This window comes from Acanthochromis polyacanthus, chromosome 6 (assembly GCF_021347895.1).
Source record: "Acanthochromis polyacanthus isolate Apoly-LR-REF ecotype Palm Island chromosome 6, KAUST_Apoly_ChrSc, whole genome shotgun sequence".
Taxonomy (NCBI): Eukaryota; Metazoa; Chordata; class Actinopteri; family Pomacentridae; genus Acanthochromis; species Acanthochromis polyacanthus.
In genome coordinates, this window is record NC_067118.1 from 31,580,614 (window position 1) to 31,601,604 (window position 20,991).

A 20,991-nucleotide genomic window follows, 5' to 3' on the forward strand; every position below is an offset into this window, starting at 1 on the left:
TTTTTCTACTCAAAGCTATTTTGAAAATTATGAATTATCAGTGTGTACCGAGACAAGGAAAATACGTTTAGTTTTGATAAAGTCTAATGAATGTACTTCTCATTTACCATCGTTGTGTGGGATTTAACCATAGAGGTTAGTTTCTGTGCTTTCAAAGTAGTGAAAAATAGCAACAGTTTATAATTTGCATTCATGGATATTATCACACACAGAGAATCCTTGATAAATGTGGCCAACTGTCGCAACACAAATTATTTAATTTGCTGTCCCTGACATAATCACACAAGCACTTCCATGTGGAATTAGCAGAAGAAATGAAAACTACCAGCTCTTCATAAATCATGTCACCTGCTAATTTATAAAAGACTATGAAAATAAAAGAGATGCACTGATAATGATGATGTATTTATATTTAACGAGGAAAAATGTTACCACCTGAAAACAAAGTTTGTGCTGACAAAGTATGCTTTCACATTTCACAAATATGGAGGGTAAGAAATATTAGTGGGGAAGATAATGATATAAAAACTTTTTTTAAACAAATTATGGATTGCAGCTTTAGTGTTTAAATCAAATATGGTTGTTCTCATCTCTGTCAGGCTTGTTTTGTGAGAAAATTACTTTTAACAGACACATTTGTCAATTGATTTCACTAATACGACTTAAGAGCATGACTTCTTTGTTGTTCTTGGCACCGACAAGTCTAATCAGTGGTGCACAAGTTTTATAATGCAAACAAATGCATAAGTATGTTTATTTATGATAAATTGTGGAAGTTGAAACACGGCTCGTACATGCCTGCGCAGTCACATAATGATTGAGATTTATGAAACAAAACCACGTGAAAAAAGAAATCTGATAAAGAAAAAAATATGCATAGGCTCATTAGGTCTTTTGCATTATTGTGCAACAGGAGACGACACAATAGTAAGCACCTAACACCTCAGTGCAATGCATGGTTTCAGGAATCCCCTAATGCTGCTTTTATATACAGTCGAGGTCAAAAGTTTATATACACTTGTAAAGAACATAATGTCATGGCTCTCTTGAGTTTCCAGTTACTTCTACAACTCTGATTTTTCTCTGATAGAGTGATTGGAACAGATGCTTCTTCACAAAAAAACGTTCATGAAGTTTGGTTCTTTTATGACTTTATTATGGGTTAACAGAAAAAGTGACCAAATCTGCTGGGTCAAAAATATACATACAGCAATGCTAATATTTGGTTACACGTCCCTTGGCCATTTTCACTTTAATTAGATGCTTTTGGTAGCCATCCACAAGCTTCTGGTTGAATCTTTGACCACTCCTCTTGACAGAATCGGTGCAGTTCAGTTAAATTTGTTGGCTTTCTGACATGGACTTGTTTCTTCAGCATTGTCCTCATGTTTTCAAAGGGGTTTAAGTCAGGCCTTTGGTAAGGCCATTCTAAAACCTTAATTCTAGCCTGATTTAGTCATTCCATTACCACTTTTGATGTGTGTTTGGGGTCATTGTCCTGTTGGAACACCCAACTGTGGCCAAGACCCAACCTTCGGGCTGATCACTTTAGGTTATCTTGAAGAATTTGAAGATAATCCTCCTTCTTCATTATCCCATTTACTCTCTGTAAAGCACCAGTTCCATGGGCAGCAAAACAACTCCACAGCATAATACTACCACCACCATGCTTGGCAGTAGGCATGGTGTTCTTCGGGTCAAAGGCCTCACCTTTTCTCCTCCAAACATATTGCTCGGCATTGTGGCCAAACAGTTCGATTTTTGTTTCGTCTGACCACAGAACTTTCCTCCAGAAGGTCTTATCTTTATTTGTCCATGTGATCAGCAGCAAACTTCAGTTGAGCCTTAAGGTGTCGCTTTTGGAGCAAGGACTTCCTTCTTGCACGGCAGCCTCTCAGTCCATGGCAATGCAAAACATGCTTGACCATGGACACCGACACCTGCGTTCCAGCAGCTTCTAATTCTTGGCAGATCTGCTTTTTGGTGGTTCTCAGTTGACTCTTAACCTTCCTGACCAATTTCCTCTCAGCAGCAGGTGATAGCTTGCATTTTCTTCCTGATTGTGACAGTGACAAAACAGTGCCATGCACTTTATACTTAGAAACAATTGTTTGCACTGTTGCTCTTGGGACCTACAGCTGCTTTGAAATGGCTCCAAGTGACTTTGCTGACTTGTTCAAGTCAATGATTCGCTTTTTCAGATCCGTGCTGAGCTCCTTTGACTTTCCCGTTGTAGCATTTGTGGGCATTTCTATCCACTGAGCCCTATTTAAATGGCCTCAGAGAAGTAATCAGCTGTAGTCACTCATAATCACTCACAAGAAATTAAGAGGCAATGCTATGAAGCTCCTTTCATTGACACAACTTTCTAAGTCACCAAAATTGCTAATTCATGTTGCTGTTTGTATATTTTTGACCCAGCAGATTTGGTCACTTTTTCTGTTAACCCATAATAATGTCATAAAAGAACCAAACTTCATGAATGTTTTTTTGTGACAAAGAAGTATCTGTTCCAATCACTCTATCAGAGAAAAATCAGAGTTGTAGAAATAACTGAGCCATGACATTATGTTCTTTACAAGTGTATATAAACTTTTGACCTCGACTGTGTGTATATATATATATATAATGTCAAAATAAACTTTTTTTTAACTTTCTTTTCACAATGGAATTTTAAAAGTTAAACTTTCATATATTCTATTCTCATTATACATAAAGTGAATTATTTCAAGGCTTTTTTTTTTATTTTAAAGATTTGACTTATGGATAATGAAAATCTGAGCTCCTGTGTCTCAAATTATTAGAACATTCACTACGGTCAATTGAAAAATAGGGTTTACAATACAGTAATCTTCAACTTCCGAAAAGTGTGTTCATTGATACACTCAGTACTTGTTGTGGCTCTTTTACCACAAATTATTGCATCAATGTGGCATAGCAAAGGAGGCGATCAGCCTGTGTCACTGCTGAGGTGATACTGAAGTGCAAGTTGTTTTGGGAGCAACCTTTAGCTTGTGTGTTTTGGGGTCGGGTGTTTCTCTTCTTATTTCATCCTTATGACAGCACAACATATGGGGTTCAGGTCAGGTGAGGCCAGTCAAGCACAGAACTACCACGGTAAGCAAAGTACTGGCTTGTAGTTTTCGCACTGTGGCAGGTGCTAAGTCTTTCTCAAAATGGTGACCCATGGCACCCCAAGTCATCACTGAATGCACAAACTGTACAATGGATTTCAAACACCTTGGATTCAGCACCTTGCCACTCTTCCTCCTGACTCTCAAACCTGACTTTCCAAATGAAATGCAAAATTGACTTATCTGAAAATATGAAATTTCCCCACTGAGCAACAGTCCAGTTCTTTTTCACCTCTGACCAAGTTTAGGAGTGGCATCATATTAGAAATGCAACAACTGTAGCTCGTTCCTTGAAGACGTCTGTGCTCGGTGGCTCTTGATGCACTGACTCCAGCCTCAGTCCACGTCAACCTTCTCTTCTGGAAACAGCTTTTCTTAACAATCCTCTCAAGTCAGCGGTCATCCCTGCTATTTGTGCATCTTTTCCGACTACACTTTTCTGGTCCAGTCAACTTTCCACTACATCTGCTTCTATATAGCACTCTGCCAACAGTTAGCCTTTTCAGCAATGACCATCTGCAGCATTCCCTCCTTGGTGCCAATGATCTTTTTCTGCACAACTTTCAAGTCAGCAGTCTTCTGTGTTACTGTGGTTGTGTGTACTGAACTACAGAGAGAAACATGGTATTTATGCTGCATAATAAGTCATTTACTCAGTTTGAAATGAAATGTAATATTTTGAGATCTGCTTTTTTGGTATTTTTTTGAGTTTGAGATCATGATTATCAAAATTAAAATAGTAAAATGTTTCAAACATTTTACTTTGTGTTTAGAATATATAAATTTCTCAGTTCTTTTTTTATAATTGATGGCAAATATTAAACTTAATTATTTGTGATGCACTACTATAATACCACCGTGTTCATTCATTCGCTGTTTTGTTATTACCTCTGCCAGGAGGTTATGTAATCACCGGAGTTTGTTTGTCTGTTTGCTTGTCTGTTAACAGCATAGACTGTATATAAAGATGGACGTAGCATCTGGCTCCAGAATTGAAGCCAACCCGGAAGTGTCAAAAACTTGCAATATCACGCCGTCCGCTAGGGCTGGCTCCAAAAAGCTTTTTCTCCATAGACCCCAATTCATTTTTGGAAAAAATAAAATTTGATAGACTGATGTTCTACAGCTCAGGATTTTTTTCCTGTTAGTTTTCATGGTCAAAATGAGAGATCAGGTGGCTGATCTTAAAATAAATCAATACCGAATTTTAAATAAATCGTTAAAGTTGGCAGAGCCAGGGGGCATGGCTATACTTGATAGACAGCAACAGAAGCCTCTGCGGTAAAATGTGGGTGGGATAAGAGAGTCCTCAGTCAATCCTGCCCCTAGTTGCTCTCCGGTCCAGTCTGTTTGATGACGCTTTTTACGTCACTGGCTCCAAAAAATCCAAAACGGCGACCAGGAAGTAGCAAAATCCGGGCTTCATTTTCTCAGCGTTGAAACCAACGGGTGACGTCACGGTTAGTTTACGCCTGGTTAACAGCATAACTCAAAAAGTCATGGCCGGATTTTCACCAAATTTTTACAGGATGTCCGGAAGAGCAAAAGTAACAATCGATTAGATTTTGGAGGTGATCCGGATCACCGTCTGGATCCAGGATTTTTTTGAAGGTCGAAGGACAATTGAGAGATGGCCACCAGGCCATCTCTCAATTGTACAAACAGACAGACAGACAAACAGATGGCATGGCGGAGGTCTGCGCTCTCCGAGTGCTTCTCTAGTTCACTCCGTTTTGTTTGTGACATTCATGTATATTTCTAAATAGAGCTACCTTTAAGATTTTTAAGACTTTATCTTGCACCTTCTATGTTTGCAATGGAAATAAGAAGTTCCCAATCTCGTTGTACAATGTATGACAACAAAGCACATTCTATTCTATTCTCTGCAAGACCAGAGTTAGCCTGTAGAAGCTGTATTTTATAAAGTTATAGGGCTAAAGGATCTATGGTGAGTTCATTACAGGTGGCACATGCTGCCTCAGAAGAAGCCAGCATAGTGGATATGAACACTTCTAGGTGGATGGTGTAGCTTAGTTGTGGCCTTGTTTGAGAATCCCAGTTCGGAAATTCATCATCTGAATTCACCTGACAGTTCTAAGGTTAGAGCCTTGGCCAAGGTTGTGTGTGAAAATGTTGCTAATAATTAACACACATTCCTGGGAGACAATTGCAGCATGTGTGGACACCTATACAAACACAGCGAGTACATGCAAACATGAAAAATCTGTAGTCTGTGAAGCTGGGTCCTTTGGACATCTTCTGACCCACACAGCTACAATTTGCTGAAATTGAGTACTGACGTGAACTTTTGAGATGCTGCATTTTAATTGAGCCTTTGGGAGTTGCAGCAGACAATAGTCAGACATGACATATGCAATTAGTTGTTCCCTCTCCAACCTAGATTTTCATGTAGAAGCTCTCACTAGATACACAAACGATTTTTCTTTTTTCTTTTTTTTTTTTTTTACAGAGGATGGGGTTAAAGGCTACCTCTCTTATGTATTTCACAGTATACTGTATCAGGCTACCACAATGAGGCAGTGTCAATGCAAGCTGTAACTGCATTATTGAGAACTAATTCATGCTCTATATTGTATTCACAAACAAGAAGAAACATCCTCTAATAAATAGGAACCACCTTAGATAGAATAGTCCTGAATAAGGGAAGAAAGTAAATGATCAAGTTTTAAGCATGTCACCTGTGGACATTTTCCTTTTTGCTTTAGGCCACAGACAAGCAGGAAGACTAATTCTGTATGCATGAAAAATACTAATAAACTAATGGAGGAAAGAGCAAAGGATCAAATTTTGAAGAGATTCATTTTCTGCATCTGAGGTAAAAATCTTTGTGTGTGGTTATGCACTCAAATACGTGCGCCAAACAAGGATGAAACCAGCATTTGTATGAGTGAGTAGGCATGGTTTCAAAGAAGGATGCCCAGTTCATGTAATCATTCAAAACACACATATCTATGAATCAACTCCACACAGACTGTCAGAACATCTCATCTTTTCTGTCAGTTCCACTGCTCCACTACAGTCAAGGTCATCACCATACATCGATCTTCATTGGAGTCGATCACCCCTCAGATGTTCTTCAAATATAATTGCAATTATGCCAGTCTATCTTTCAGACATGATATTCTGTAACTCATCAAGTCGCCACCTTGACCTTCACGATATTCGAGAAGATTCAACTGCTGGTTTCCATCTACCACCTGTTAGCTTTACTCCAGCACCATCAGACTTAGAGGGCCGAACTTAAACCTTCATATGGTCCTATGCTGAATGAAGAACTTCACTTCAATGGGCTGAATTGCTTTAGTCTTTCTCTATGGTTAACCTCAAAAAATAATGTTATGCACTTTCAGAGGATTTTTTTCTTATTCACAACACGTATTTGTGCATATACAGCAGTTTTCTTGGTTAGCTAGATGTGCATTTTCTTGTGAAAAATTAAAAAGGGGATGCTGTGAAACAATTAGGTGTGTAAAACCATTGCTCTAACTGGTGCTGTATTTTTTAGAAGCCAATAACTGACTGTCAGGCAGCGATTTTATTTAACCACAAATCAACCTGCAGGCGGTTACTGTCTTCCTGGTCAAACACTTGAAGGTGCCTATTGGACAGTTTTTAAACAGCAGCAACAGATTTCCCAAGATGAAAGTTGGCCTGCAGGTCCTGTAGACTCTACAAGAGAAGTGAACAGCAAATCAGATAGTTGGTATCAAGGAGCTATGTTTCTTTATGATTCCACTGAAACACAACAAACAAAACTGGACTACAGCTAAATAGTTATAGTACCACTGGTATAGTCCTGCAAGATATTTGAATTTTTTCTGTTGTATTGCCAGTTTTAGTCTCTTACACAGAATGATCCAGTTGGTTTTCTAGTTTTTGTGACACCGACTGGATGTTGCAACTGCTATGACAGTGTAGCAAACACTGTTGTGTGTGTATTTTGGGATGAGAGATGTTTTTACATCTCTATTTGTTTTTTTTTTCTGTTTTTGTACCATGTGCTGTGTCTACAGATAAGGATTAAATGTAATGCTGTTGCAGTTGTGTCTGACTGTTACTGTTGATATCCTTTCATCTGGTGATATGATTTTATCTGTAGCTTGTTGAAGTTTTTGTTTGAAGTATATCACTCCATTCATCCATCCATTATCTAAACACCACTTAATCCTTATCCTCTTCCCAGCTGACTCAGGGAGAAAGCAGGGGACATCCTGGATAGGTCACCAGTCTATCACAGGGCTACATATACAGACAAAAAAATCACACTCGCATTCACACCTGCAGACAATTTAGAGTTACCAATTAACCTGAACATGTTTGTGGACTGTGAGAGGAAGCTGGAGTACCGAGAGAAAACCTATGCATGCACAGGGAGAACATGCAAACTCCATGCAGAAAGATCCCAGGATGGCTGGGCTGCAAACCGGGGATCTTCTAGCTACAAGGCGAAAGTCACCATGCCACTGTGCAGTCCCGTCTGTAGTGTAGTCAACATTAATGTAGCAAGTAACAGTGTGGTAATAGTTCCAGATTACTGTAGTTCAGGCTGTTATAAACAGGCCAACTTGATTTTTATCTATGCTCAACCACAATATGATTTCTGATTCCCCACAGTGTCTAATAAGCAGGACTGCATCATTTTCCTGTTTTTCCTGATAACTTTTCTTTTTTACGTGTAGCTGCTTCAGGTAACCATTTTCTCTGCCACAAAAGAAATTCCTCATCTACACTATACAACTGTTCACTTTAGGAGCAATCTTAACAGTTATGGTGTTTCACATATGCAGTTCCCCCACTTCTTGATAGAAACAGTCCTATTTTTAGAGGTTAATTCTAGAAAAAAACTATTCTAAAATATTCACATATTGTTATGTCTAAAACAGATGTTTGGTCACAGGAAGCTTTGAGACTGCAACCTGACAATCCCTTTACTTTATGCTAGTGTTAAGAAATGTACTAAGTGGTAAAATTTGACCACTTCACCTTGTACTCTGACACTACACTGTACACTGACATTATTTTTAGGAATTGTCTTGCAATGACTGTAGATACTTAGAAATTAATTATAATACTGTGATTAGAGCTTTCTAATCTGTGGTATAGACTTTGGCACATCTGCCATTGTACAGCCAGACTTTATCTTTATTTAAGCTTCTGCAGCTTTATGTCACTGAATCAAATTTTCAAGTAGCTGCAGACATGCATCAATAACTCCACTCAATATACTGCATGTACACACTTAATAAAGCCAGTAATCTATGTCCAGTCAGGCAGACTGAAGAATGAATCAAATGTATGGACCTTGTAATCTACAAAGCTACATACAGTACTTCAGTCTGTAACTAAGTTCTTCATGATTTCTATTATTTTCTTGAAATCAAAAGACAGGTCTTAGGGGTTTGCAAAATGTAGCTCATCAAGTACTACTGTAAAATGCTTTTCAGTATAGTTCCTTTGCCACCTGAACTTAAATTGTAAATAAGAAATAAAGCAGATTTTTGTATGTGCTTGTCTTCATATCTGCATGACTTCATTGACTAAGAACCTCATGTATCCAGGAAGTCTGACAGCATGCCTCCCTCCACAGTATGACTCCCAAATTGGATCTCTTGACACTGATGACTTTAACTGAACTACTGTTTTTCCTTAAAGCAACAGGCAGCTGGGGTCATTCTTATTCACTTTCTATGCAGAACAACATGAGGGGGTTGACAAAACTCGTGTGTTTTATCTGGTAAATATTTGGTTGTAGCCATAAAAATACTTAGCATGACGACAGCAAACAAGGTAAACAACAGTTTCAAAAACAACAGGAAACCTTCTTGCACTTCTAATGTTCATTGGAGCCCTTTTCAGAGGTGGGATATGTAACATAGTAATTGTTAAAAGTCATGAGATTCAGTCATCCATCAAATGGAATAGTTTTAACAAACATTTGTATACGGTTTTTAGGGGGGGAAAGTACTGTATATATTTATGGCCATAGACCATTGGGTAATATGTCAAATATTGCACTGTTGTATCTATTGTTAAATGTACTCAATAAATACATTCAACTTTGAATAATATGGCAAATTCTTAGGGTTAGTGATTTGATTTGAGTTGTCTTGAGTTGTCCATAATTATCTAATGAAACTTTGAAATAAAAGGTAATTCTTCAAAGAAGTTATTAATACATGTTTAAAGTTACCATAATCTATGCATCTACAATGCTGTTCGAAGTTACACAAATATAAAAAAAAAATGTGAAACACTGAGAATATCAAGTGTTTTCACATTGATTGTACTTCAACTAAGCAGCCAGTAGGGGGCACTTGTGCTTCACAATTAAATGCTCGAGACACTGGTAGAGAAATAATGAAACTGTTAAAAATGCACACTGAGGACATACAGGCTTTGGGAATATGCAATGGAGAAACAGTAGTATCGAGACTGAGGATGTAGTGCCGGAATGGCAATCAAAAAGAAAATCAGCAGCAGATCAAGAAGTCATGGCATTATTGGCTGTACCTCTGATCGGAAATGCCTGTTTCACTCAGACATTACTGTTTCTCAGCTCATAGCTCAAACGCTTCTAAAAACTGAGTCAAATTCATTCCAGTTCCAGACTGACCTGTTACTGTTGTAAACACTGAAACAGAGCAACAGAAATCACAGCCAACACTAAATAATGATGTCACACTGATCCGACCTGAACGCAACAGACTCAGTGAACGCTCCCCGAAGAAATGCAATCCATTGTAAGAAATGCTTTAATCATGGATAAATTCTAAGACGCGTTCTTTGTCCATACCAAAGAAAAGTGCTTCACTTTCTATTAACATTTGATGTGACAAAATGAGAAATGTTTGTGTATGGGTATGTTATGAACCCCAACAGAAGACCAAACCATTTCAGCACCATGTGAAGGCTTTGCTCGCATTTAAGTTGTATAAATAAATAAATAAATAAAAACGCCAGCATTGCATTAAGTCTGTGAAAAGTCTTCATTGGAATGAGCTGGAACTTTGACACTGGTTTCAGAAGTTTGGGGAAAAGAAATAAGAAACAAACAGCTGTAAGCAAGAGTTTCACTCAAACCCTGTTGAACAGTTTGCCTGAAGCCATTTATTACTTCCCATTCCAAAAACCATCACACTCAGGGAATGGTCTGTTACATTATGTGCATGCAGCGAGCTATGTGAAAAGCCACAACTACTTCTGAAGGGCCACTGCAATCAGTGCATTTATTTGGGAATGTATTATTATTATTATTATTATTATTATTATTTGGGAATATTAGATAGACTTTGTGCCTTCCAAGGACTCCCAACTGGTCCCAGTCAAACAAGGCTTCTGTCTTAATTTTGTGTTTGTGTTTCCTGACAGAATAAGATTCACCATGACTCATGTGACAGTGGCAACAAAGAATTAAATTTAAAGTAAAGTCAGATGAGGACAACAATGAAGCAGAACAGCGTAAGAATTAATCCACTCGAAGTTTTAGATTATGCATGTTTATGGAACTGGATCTTGTATTGTGTCTTTTCAGTTTTACAGGCAATCCAGTGGAAATTTCTGGACGCAATGGGAAAAACTTTGCAAGTGCATCTGTGTGTGATCAAACTCTCCAGTTACATTTTTGGTCTCAGGTACCTATTACAGCTGATCGTGTAGACAGCGACGATTTTACGTAACGTGTAATTGCAAACCATAGTCTGTATTGCCTCATCTTTTACCACTCCATGAAGATTCCTGATGATACAGAAATCTTTTAAAGCATCATAAATTGTCGTGGATCCTTGCAAAATTATAACAAATGCACAACCTCAGATGAAGCATTAAAGTGTGTGACTTAACATAAGGGTGTATTTATCTGAAGGATTCTAGTACCTTAAGGGAGTTGTGATTTTCTTAACTACTTTATGTACAGAATCACAAATGGGACATGTTGTTCATATGACTCAATGAAAGGAAAAGGATGAAAGTCACTTTCAACTGGCTGTCCATCACCATTTCGACGTAGATGATTAAGATTAGAAGTTATATCCCTCTACATCCCATCCAATATATGCAATAACTGAAACAGATTAAGACCCTATGTCACGTATATCCAGAGTGTTTACTTAAATGTGATGTCTATTCAGTTCTGCATTTATTTTATTTGAGAAAATTTGAGTGAAGAAGTGAGGACGGAGACTTGCCTCTCACGTACTGCAGGTATTAAAGAGCACAAATGCTAATCACAGTTCTATTGAGGACATATGCAATAATGAAAACTTGAGAACAAACCAGTATGAACTGTCAGAAAACCCCGCTTAGATCCATTCAGTTTAAAGTAAATTCCATCCCCTCCGTGAATATACATCACATGGAGAAGAGGATCAACATCATAAAGCTTTGTGTTTTCAGGATGAGCATTTATGTTTTTATTGTCTAGGTTATTTCGAAAGATGCTGTTTTGGTAAGGTGGAAAAGTTATTCTAAAAAATCCCAAAATTGGAATTGTATTATCTTTGGTAAGAAGGAAATATATTTTTTTACTATATATACTGATGGAAAATAATCATTTTTAAGAAAGTGGGAAATATGGTAATAGGTTATCTTTCACTGAAGTTTCCTGTCTTTTTGCTTTTTGACCAGCAAAACATTTTGCATGGGAGCGCACCAAAAGGTCACAAAATATTTCCAGCAGGAGGAACAGCTACTCGCCATCTCCGTAAAGCTCATATTTATAAGTTGGGGTCACTCTGAGACAAAGGCCATGCTTATTTCCTGAGTTCCAAACTGTCATATGTTGCAAAGATGAAACTGTGCAGTCAGTCGTCACATGCAGTGATGCTCCGGTTCATCAGGACAACATGTCTCTTCATCAGGCCACACTCAGCTGCTGTGGGCACAACCGTCCTGATGTGAAGATGCTGTCTCAGCCTGACTCATCTCCTGACCTCAACCCCTTGCAACACTGTGAGATGTTCTGTAACACAACAGCTGGAGGCGTGACCGCTGCTAGGAGTCAGCAGGTCAGTCAGGATCTTCTCCAGAAATGTGCCAGCACCTCACGTTGCGCATTCAGGCCCACTGGCTCCAGGAGGTGTCAAGAAGAGATCGTCGTGACCAAAGACCATGCAGGGTTCTTTCTTTCTGCCATCAGTACATATCAACCTTCCGTTTATTTTAAGATTTGGATGCACAAATCCAAAGCCGGATTTTCAACCAACTTAGGGCGTCTGTCCATTTAGCATTTTTCTCTCACAGAAAAGCATTGACAGAGTTATGGGAAGCACTTAATCCCAAAGCTTAATCAGAACAGCGCAGGGATGAAGCAGGGGGGTTTGTTTCTATGACAACATTTTCTTTTGGCAACTTATCAACACTCTAACTGCTGTTGTATGATTACCTAGCACTGTCCTTGTTATAATAATAATAATAATATCTAACATACAACACAATAAAAGCATGCTTCTCCTCCATTCTCTTGGTTACAATGGTGATAAATGCCACCTATATGATTGGTTGTATGGGCCTGAGATACAGCAAATACTCCTGTGTCTTTTTGCAAAGTTAAGATATTTTCAACAAGAACAATTGTAGCTGCTGCCCAAAAAATGGGGAGGGCTCTGAAAAAAAGCATTTTTCTTCTAGTGGGTGAATATGGGCGCTATTTATTGAGAACAATGCTATATGGACAGTCTGCCTCAGATCTTTAAAAGATGTGAGCAATGTAGGCAAGCTGCAACTGGAGTTTCATAATTCTCTAAGTTTAAAGGGCTGATTTGCTCAAAGGCTTAGTGGTATTTAGCCATACCTGTAACTCTGAAGTTTCTGCCACCACCCTGCTATAAAAGTGGTGAATCACACATCACAGAAAAAAAACCCAGCAGTTTTCCCTTGGAACTTCTTAACTGGTTAGAAAGAAGTTCCAATGAATCTGGATCAAAAGCACAAGGCGTGTGCATTACCCAAATTAACCTTAACCTTGTTTGTGTCAAATGCTCTGTACAGCACAAACTAATTTCATTCACCGACTATGTTGAAGTAGCAGCAGAAAGATTTCAGGGGTTTAAAAAAAAATCCTGATAATATAATGTATGCAAACTTTTTGAGACCTCATGGGAAACAAAGCTTGGGATATGTTTTTTCTACAGGGGGCCTGCTTCAAAAAGCAGGATTATGAAGTTAGCATAACAAAAGGTGAGTAAAACCAAAAAGAGGACAGGTAACGCAACGCTGTTTTCTGTTCTTGGGTGGAGCAGAGGTCTGTTTAATCTCCTAGCAGTAAAGTGTGACTTGACACTTCTAAAACTTTGCACAACAATTGCTAAAGATTGTGCAAACATGGAAGAATTTATAAATATTTCAAATAATTTTAGATTAAGACTTGAAAAGGAATGCAGATTCTGCTGATCGTACTTCTTTAAAATTAAATTAGCAATTTCAGAAGTCTGTGCACTTCACTATACTGAAATCCTGGCTATTTTAATTTGCTGAACAAACTATCACTGTATTCTGCTCATTTGTGTCATTTAAAAGTAAAATGCATCATTAAGTGTAGATTGTCTGTCTGCTGTACGTTGTTTTATACATTTCGGCTAGTGCTTTTGTGAAATTAAGGAGAAGTGGATCTAATTTGAAAGTCTACAGTATTTATGAAATCTGAGGAAAAGAGAAACTGAAGCAGACGCTCTGATTTTAGAAGCTTAAAGGAAACCATATAAATTATTAGCATTAGTAATCAGTCGTTTTGTGCGTTTAAGGAAAATATGAAACAATGTTGATGCACATAGCAGTGCGCGAGCAAAAACAAAGTGTGTCAGAATCTGAAACCCCACTAGCAATTAGTGTAGACTAAACGTGGGTCAAGATGACCCAAGTTGCTTGTTTTGTCTGGAGTGCTTCATGCATGTGTGTTGAACTGTAATTTCTCTTCAGTTGCAGCAGGGGGAGAAGTTTTTCCCAGAGCCTTGAAAGAAGCAGATTACTGGTGGCATGCTGACACTTTGAAATCGTACAAACCCCCCTCTCACTGTCCAGTGAACTCCAGGTGGGGCCTCATTCTAGCATCTGTACTGACGAATCCTTCAGTCCCCTCTGCGTTTCTGCAGCAGCAAGGACTCAACTCTTCCTCTTCTTCCTGCATACCAGCTTCCTGGTCCCTATTCATTCAGGGTGCTCTTCAACCTAAACCGAGCTTGTCTGCTTAACAACTGGTCCAAGAGTGTGTGTTTGTATGAGTTTTTATGTGTTAAAGGCACTGGGAGGTGCAGCAGTTACAAACTTGATTTAAAAACAAGTTTTCCTCTGCATACCTGGAAAGTTGTTTCAGGATGACATAGTTGCAAAGAAAACCGTTCTATGTTTATGTAAAAAAAAAGGCCAGCGCATAGATTGTGTGTAGCAAATATTTCAAACTTTTCTCTCAACATTGAAAGTAACTGCTCATAAAGTGAATCAGAAATATATTGTTTTCAGAGGTTGTCTGAATAACAAGAAACCGTGTTAGCCCTACATTTATCAAGCTTTTCCATCCTTATGGCCTGGTGCATGACGTGTGTCTTCCTTGAAAAGATGTCTAACTTTGAGGAAACAACAGTCTGGGCACTTAGACATCATTTCACAAAACGAGTGTATTCGATGACACTGAGAAGCAGAGTGGGTTTGATTGTCTGATGTGTGCAAGACACAGTTTGATGACTGAGAGCAACACTGACTATGAACTATTACTATTATTTTGTACCTTTGTAAAGTCAGACGAGTGTTTTTAATCTTGACAGAAAACAATGCATACTTTTTTATAATACCTGGAAAAAATGTGTTTGAACTGTCATGACTTTTGAACCAAGCTAATTCCCTTCGTTTTTCTTAAATGGTAAATGTCAGTCGAGCATCTTTACTGGTTTGTGTTTGACTTGAGGTTGAAGAACTTGTCTGATGAAGATATTTCACCAAACAAATCCTGTGGAGAACCAACATTTGATATCCTAAATATACTTGCATTGATGCACTTTATTTTGATAAAAACAAACTACTGGGCAAAAACTTTCTGCCATTATGTGGGGATGTAGTCCGTAGGAAAATAACATTTGTACAAGTTAGAGTGTGTAGTATGCAGTATTTTCTTTGTATCCATATCATATATTTCTAGCACTTGGAACTGTTATGTAGTCGACTAAATTGCAATAAAAAAAGTTCATGAACCAAATAAATCAGCAGTTTGAAAAAAAATCACCTCACAAGGTTATTTAATGTCTACCAATCTGTGTGAGATTTCTTTTCGAATATCTGATTTGAAAAGTTGTTTGATTAGATTTTTGGCAAGTTAAAGAAAGACAAAATGCACAAGATGTGGTTAAATTATGATGAGCCAGGTTGGGAATATGTAAGCACCTCTATCCTGTACTGTATGTTTTGTGTGCAGTTTATTGTGAGAAACGGACCCTAAAGCTTGAACGCAAAGTTCTCTTGCTGCACTTAAAGACGAATGAGTCCTTCATACTATTAAAGGCCAGCAGCCTCGTTCACAGGATAAATCATGTTTCCAGAATGACATACTGTTACCAACAAGAAGTGGCTTCCAACTTTTTCTTTTTACCATTTAATCATTCGGTGATTCATGTGTATGTTTTTCAGTGAGAACCTTTGCGTTTGTCAAAAATCTCAGAAAACCGATCATCAAAGCAGTGTATGCACACCAATTGCGATTAAGCATCCTGCCTAACTATCACAACCCACGCACACACTTGCTGTGTGATGGTCATTCACCAAGTTCCAGTTTTGAGACTGACTTATCAAGTGTGTTTTGTTATTACTGGAATCTTAAATTGTCAAGACTGTTTCCGCAGAACATTTTGGACATGTAGATTCAACAGAGGAACTATAAAAGTGAACATACTTACCCACTGCTGACCCCTGCTACTTATCAGTCATCCCAGCAAGAACACGTTTGTGTACATATGGTTGTGTACATGTGGTTGTGTATGACATGTTTGTGTATGATTGTGTAAGGCACTGTGATGATTCAAAGGGGAAGCCAAATCTGTAATGCCAAAAGAAGCACTTTGTGCATGGTGTGTTAAGTGCTTGAATGTGTTTGAGTATTGAATGGTACATACACGCTGTGTAAAACTTAGATGATGGTATGGAAGTGGCCTGTACTTCTGTGAGACTGTTGTCAAAGGCTGTGGGAGATGCAGCTGCCTCCTGTTCTCCATCATCCTCCCTTCTTTCCGCTGCTTCATCTTTCTCCTCAGCTTTTTCTGCCAACCTCTTTGATGCCCGACCTGGCCTCTGCACCTGTAATGGAAACAGTTGCAGCAGTCAAAACCACAACCTATGAAAAAGACCCAACAATATATCACCTAAACGCCTCAACAATTATCTTGGTTTCGATTTCAAATGTGCTTACTTTTGCAGCAGGTCTGGCTGGGGCACCTTTTCTCTGGGCCCATCCTTTTGACTTCAGAACCTTTGGGCCAGAGAGTGTCTTCATAGTGAAAGCAGCATGCTGAAGGATGCAGTCAGTGCCACAGTAAACAGAATCTGGTAACGCTTGTTTGGAGCAGCCAGGACCAATGCACAGAGGAAAAGAGCTGTCAGTCTCCGTCTCAACTTCAGGTTCAGGTTCTGGCCTTATCTCAGGAATCTCCTCCTCCTTCTCCTCTTTGTCATCCATCAATGCACTCTCCTGAGAACAGATTCTCATCTTAAACCCAGAAAACAGACTTCTTTAATACAAATAATAAGTGACTAATAACTTAAATATAATACCAACGAGACATCAAATGTTCTGACTACTAACTAACTGTTGAGACAAATACGTTGAACAACTTTTTGTTATTGTTGCAACTTAGGGTAGTGAGTCATCTGAATATCAATATAAATCCAAATTCAAACCTTTTCTGCTCGCTGCTCCTCTTGAACCAACCCTTCATCACTAGGAGGAACTGATGTCAAGCATTCGGGAGAGCTGTATTCAGGTTCTGGCTGAGAGTGGGACTCAGATTGGAGTTGGGTCAGCTTCTTCATACTGCAGGGAGGGCAAGTGTACTCTTGCCTGTTCCTCTCCATCTGATGGTCCTGTGTCTCATTGATGCCAACGCAGTCACCATGGAACCACTCCTGGCAACTGTCACAGCAGATCATGAACCTAAAAAAGCAGAGAACAAACAGCAGTGATCAGGAAGTGAAACTCACACTTGGTTCAGAGATGCAAACCTTTCGAAACAGCAGTTAAGGCCAACAGATCTTGTTACAAAAATCGAGCGAGTACCTCTTGTCTTGCTTCTGTCGGCAGATGCAGCACAAAGAATTGGAGTCGAATCCCTCAGTATTTGATATGCTTGAATGTTCTCCTGTACTCATAGCATCTTTTGTCTCCACCTCCCCCTCTGGCGCATCATCATATTGTCCAGGAATTCCATCAGTAATTTGGTCTAAATCATTGTCTATGATTATGCAGTCCAAGCTTGATAGTTGAGCAGGACTTAGGGCAATAACAGAGTGAGCAGGTGATGCGAGTATTTCAGGAGGGTTGTGTGGATAATTTTCTTTTTCTGCTTCCTGTAAATGCTGCTGCTCAGTTGGATTAACAAGCATCACGTCATCATCGTCCTCATCATTTGCAATGCTTGACCGAAGTTCCGCTGCCCTGCCCCTCCCTCTGCCCCTGCCTCTACCCCTTCCCCTACCTCTTCCTCTGCCTCTCCCTCTTCCTCTGGCCCTTCCTCTGCCACCTCTCCCACCTCTTGCCTTTGTGTCTCCCTGCCTGCCATTAGCAGTCAGCTGCTCCTTAATTTGTATCAGAGTCATATCATCACTGTCTTCTCCTTGACTAGAGATGAAAATCACATCATTAATCTCCATCCCGGCCACATTTTCAGAAGTAACCGGGGGATTCATCTCCATGTCACCCACATTATCCGGCACCTCAGTTTTGTCTATAGCCTGTGGATCAGGGATTTTAATAGCATCAGTGGCTTCTAAAATGTCAGGCACTGCCAGTGCATCTGACATTGTCATTGACAGGCTCTCATCCCCCCTAGCAATGAGAAGGCTGTATGGAAGGCAGACCCAAAATCCTGCCATAAGCTGGGATCCAGACTCGCTCCAGCAGAAGCTTCTGAGGCTGGCTTGCTATCCTCTGAGACAGGTGAGGACGGCGCAGACCACTGGAGCTCATCTAAAACACTCCTAGCTGTTCGAGCAGGTTTCTCTGTAGAAGAGGTCTCTGTAGCGGTTTGGGGTGTCTGGTTGGTTCTACGACCTCTGCCCCGACGAACAATTGGAGGACTGCGGGATAGGTCTCCGACTTCATCCATAAATTCCCTCCTTGCAATGGTTGTCCGTCTGAACCCCCAGGACTTTCTAACCTGTGACAAAGTTGGTCTAACACTTGTCTCAGCGTCTTCTGACTGGCTCTGCTGTTCCTCTATAGAAAAAAAGAAGCAAACAGAATTTGAAAAAAGAACTGACATCTCTTTCTTGTAACAGTCCATTCAAACAACAAACAAACCTGCTGTACCTGAGTTACTACCACCATCAGTGACATTTTTATTTTCCACTGGCTCCATGCCGATTTCCACAGGTCGCAATGCTGTCCAGACCAAGAAGACAATTTTAGTTAGTGTACAATCTGAAGAGAATATTTACTACTTAGCAGGTTGTGTGGCTTTTAATTCAGAAAGACGAATACCTCTAAAACCTACATGCAGATGACTGCCAAAGCCAAGCTTCTTCAAGACGTGAAAAGCGTCATTCCACTTCTCTTTATATACCTGTGAAAATTATGGATGAAAAAAACATCATATCATCTACATTAAACAATAAATACAGGAGAAGCAACAAATATTTAGCTAATAAGCTCAATTTAGTTGCCATATTGGCTGTCACGCAATGAAGTATAAACCCTACTCTCACATAGGCTTAAATTTTGCTCCATCTGTTTAGAGGATGTTTTGATTAAAAAACTGTTTTGTGTTACTGTGTACTGCATTACAGCGGGAACTTCTAATGATTCACTAGCACCATATGCAAGTTCAACAAACACTGAGCATCATAACAATGACAGAAGTTAGATGCATTGCAAGCCTTCTGTATTGGACCATATCGGTTTTGGTTACTGAGCAACAAAGTTACAACCCAAATTCAATCATGTCAACTCGGGGCTTTACTCTAACCCAGGGATGTCAAACTCATTCCACAAAGGGCCGGTGTGGCTGCAGGTTTTTGTCCAACTAAGCAGCATCACACCAGACCTGACTCATTTAATCAACCGATCTCAGTCTCCAGACAGGTGATTGGTCAGACTGTGTGTTGTAGATATGTTGGAACTAAATGCTGTAGCCTACAGCACACAGTCTGACCAATCATCTGTCTGGAGACTGAGATTGGTTGATTAAATGAGTCAGGTCTGGTGTGATGCTGCTTAGTTGGAACAAAAACCTGCAGCCACACCGACCCTTTGTGGAATGAGTTTGACATCCCTGCTCTAACCCATCTTACAGATGAAGACAAAAAGGGTGTAACAATAGGATTTGATCAACACATTTGCTGTGGCAGAATATAGGTACATTTACTCAAGTACTGTACCAAAGGACACTTTGGAGATATTTGTACTGAAGTATCCCCATTTTATGCTAAGATATCACCTTCAATTAAACCACTGGACAGCGTGTAAAACATTTAAACAACTTTAAAATATTTAAAGGCTGAGCATTAAAGCATTAGCAAAGCAAACACCCATAGTATGACAAATTTAACTGTTAATTAATGCTGCCATTTTACTGAATGAGTACTTTCAAATTTTGCAGTTAAAAACTATGTTCATTCAGTCTCGGAGCTGGTAGGAGCATTTTCATACCTCAGTTCTTCTACTTTTACTAAAGCAAAAGATATTGGTTTGTCTCCTTATACTTCACATTTATAAACACGTTAAGTACCATTTCCTCATTGCTGCAAATAATTTATATTTTGAAACCCCTTTATTAATGGGGTAAATAAGTGTAAGATTGTATATCTATATATTTCAAGTCTAACTGTGGAGTGAACATTACTGTTATCGAATGTGATTTCAGGACAATAGTTTATAGATGGATGTTTGAAACAATATTGAGCAACTTCATTATTAAATTTCGGAATCTCCAGTTGCTTAATTTCCAAGATCTGCTCGGTGTTAATGGTAAAAGACTAAACACATTTGCTAACACAGTAAAACTAGCCTGTCGTAAATGGGTTATTTAGGTAAAGACCCAGCATACCTAGCAATATGCAGGTGCGAAGTCCACCGTGTCCCTATGGTTTAAATTTAACTAACATTCGTTATTAAAACAGAAACGAAACAGCAGGCCTTACTAATTTTACTACCAGTCGACTGTGAAACCGCAGAAATGAAACGTCCTCCGCAAGTTACTCCATAAAGGAAGGCAGCAGGACTCCTGTTTCTACTGGCGGCCGACATTGTTCTCTGTAGCTCACGGAGCTAACCGCTAAAATTAGCTGCTTCATTATCCGGTAATAGCTACAATACGCTGCAAAGCCAATTGTCTACGACAATTCCAACTTAAGTATTAATTGCTGCCAGCTCGCATACAGCCATGGAATTCATACCTGAGGTGTAAATTATAATTTTCCCGTTACGTTTACAATCGCTCAGCTATCCAACTAGCACAGCCCTTCCATTTTCTTTACCTTACTAAAATGTAATATCGCGAGACCTGATCACCAGCGGGAAAACATCGTGGTTTCTCGTTCATCGATTTACAGCTGAAGTTAGTGAGTGGTCGTTGGATTTGCGGAGATTTCTACAGAAGCTCTAACTCTGACTGTAAAACAATGAATCTGCACTACTCAACGTTAATCT

The 20,991-nt window shown here is 39.2% G+C and overlaps 1 protein-coding gene across 9 annotated transcripts in view; it reads right to left on the reverse strand.

The window, feature by feature from the left end:
• LOC110948297 (death-inducer obliterator 1-like) overlaps nt 1-20,856 on the reverse strand; it is a 33,429-nt gene extending 12,573 nt beyond the window's left edge. Inside the window, exons 1-8 of one of the 9 annotated variants that reach the window (XM_022189766.2) lie at nt 20,739-20,856; nt 18,826-18,907; nt 18,655-18,726; nt 17,404-18,561; nt 17,028-17,280; nt 16,540-16,836; nt 16,247-16,427; nt 5,438-6,824 (exon numbers count right to left, since the gene is read on the reverse strand). In XM_022189766.2, the coding sequence (XP_022045458.2) occupies nt 6,823-6,824; nt 16,247-16,427; nt 16,540-16,836; nt 17,028-17,280; nt 17,404-18,218 (1,548 nt within the window). In that variant the 5' untranslated portion in view covers nt 18,219-18,561; nt 18,655-18,726; nt 18,826-18,907; nt 20,739-20,856 and the 3' untranslated portion in view covers nt 5,438-6,822. Of the gene's footprint in view, nt 1-5,437; nt 6,825-10,239; nt 16,428-16,539; nt 16,837-17,027; nt 17,281-17,403; nt 18,562-18,654; nt 18,727-18,825; nt 18,908-20,389 lie in introns of those variants that run through there. The other 8 variants (XM_022189763.2, XM_022189764.2, XM_022189760.2 and 5 more) reach the window with 8 other exon arrangements.
• Between the last annotated feature and the right edge of the window lie 135 nt (nt 20,857-20,991).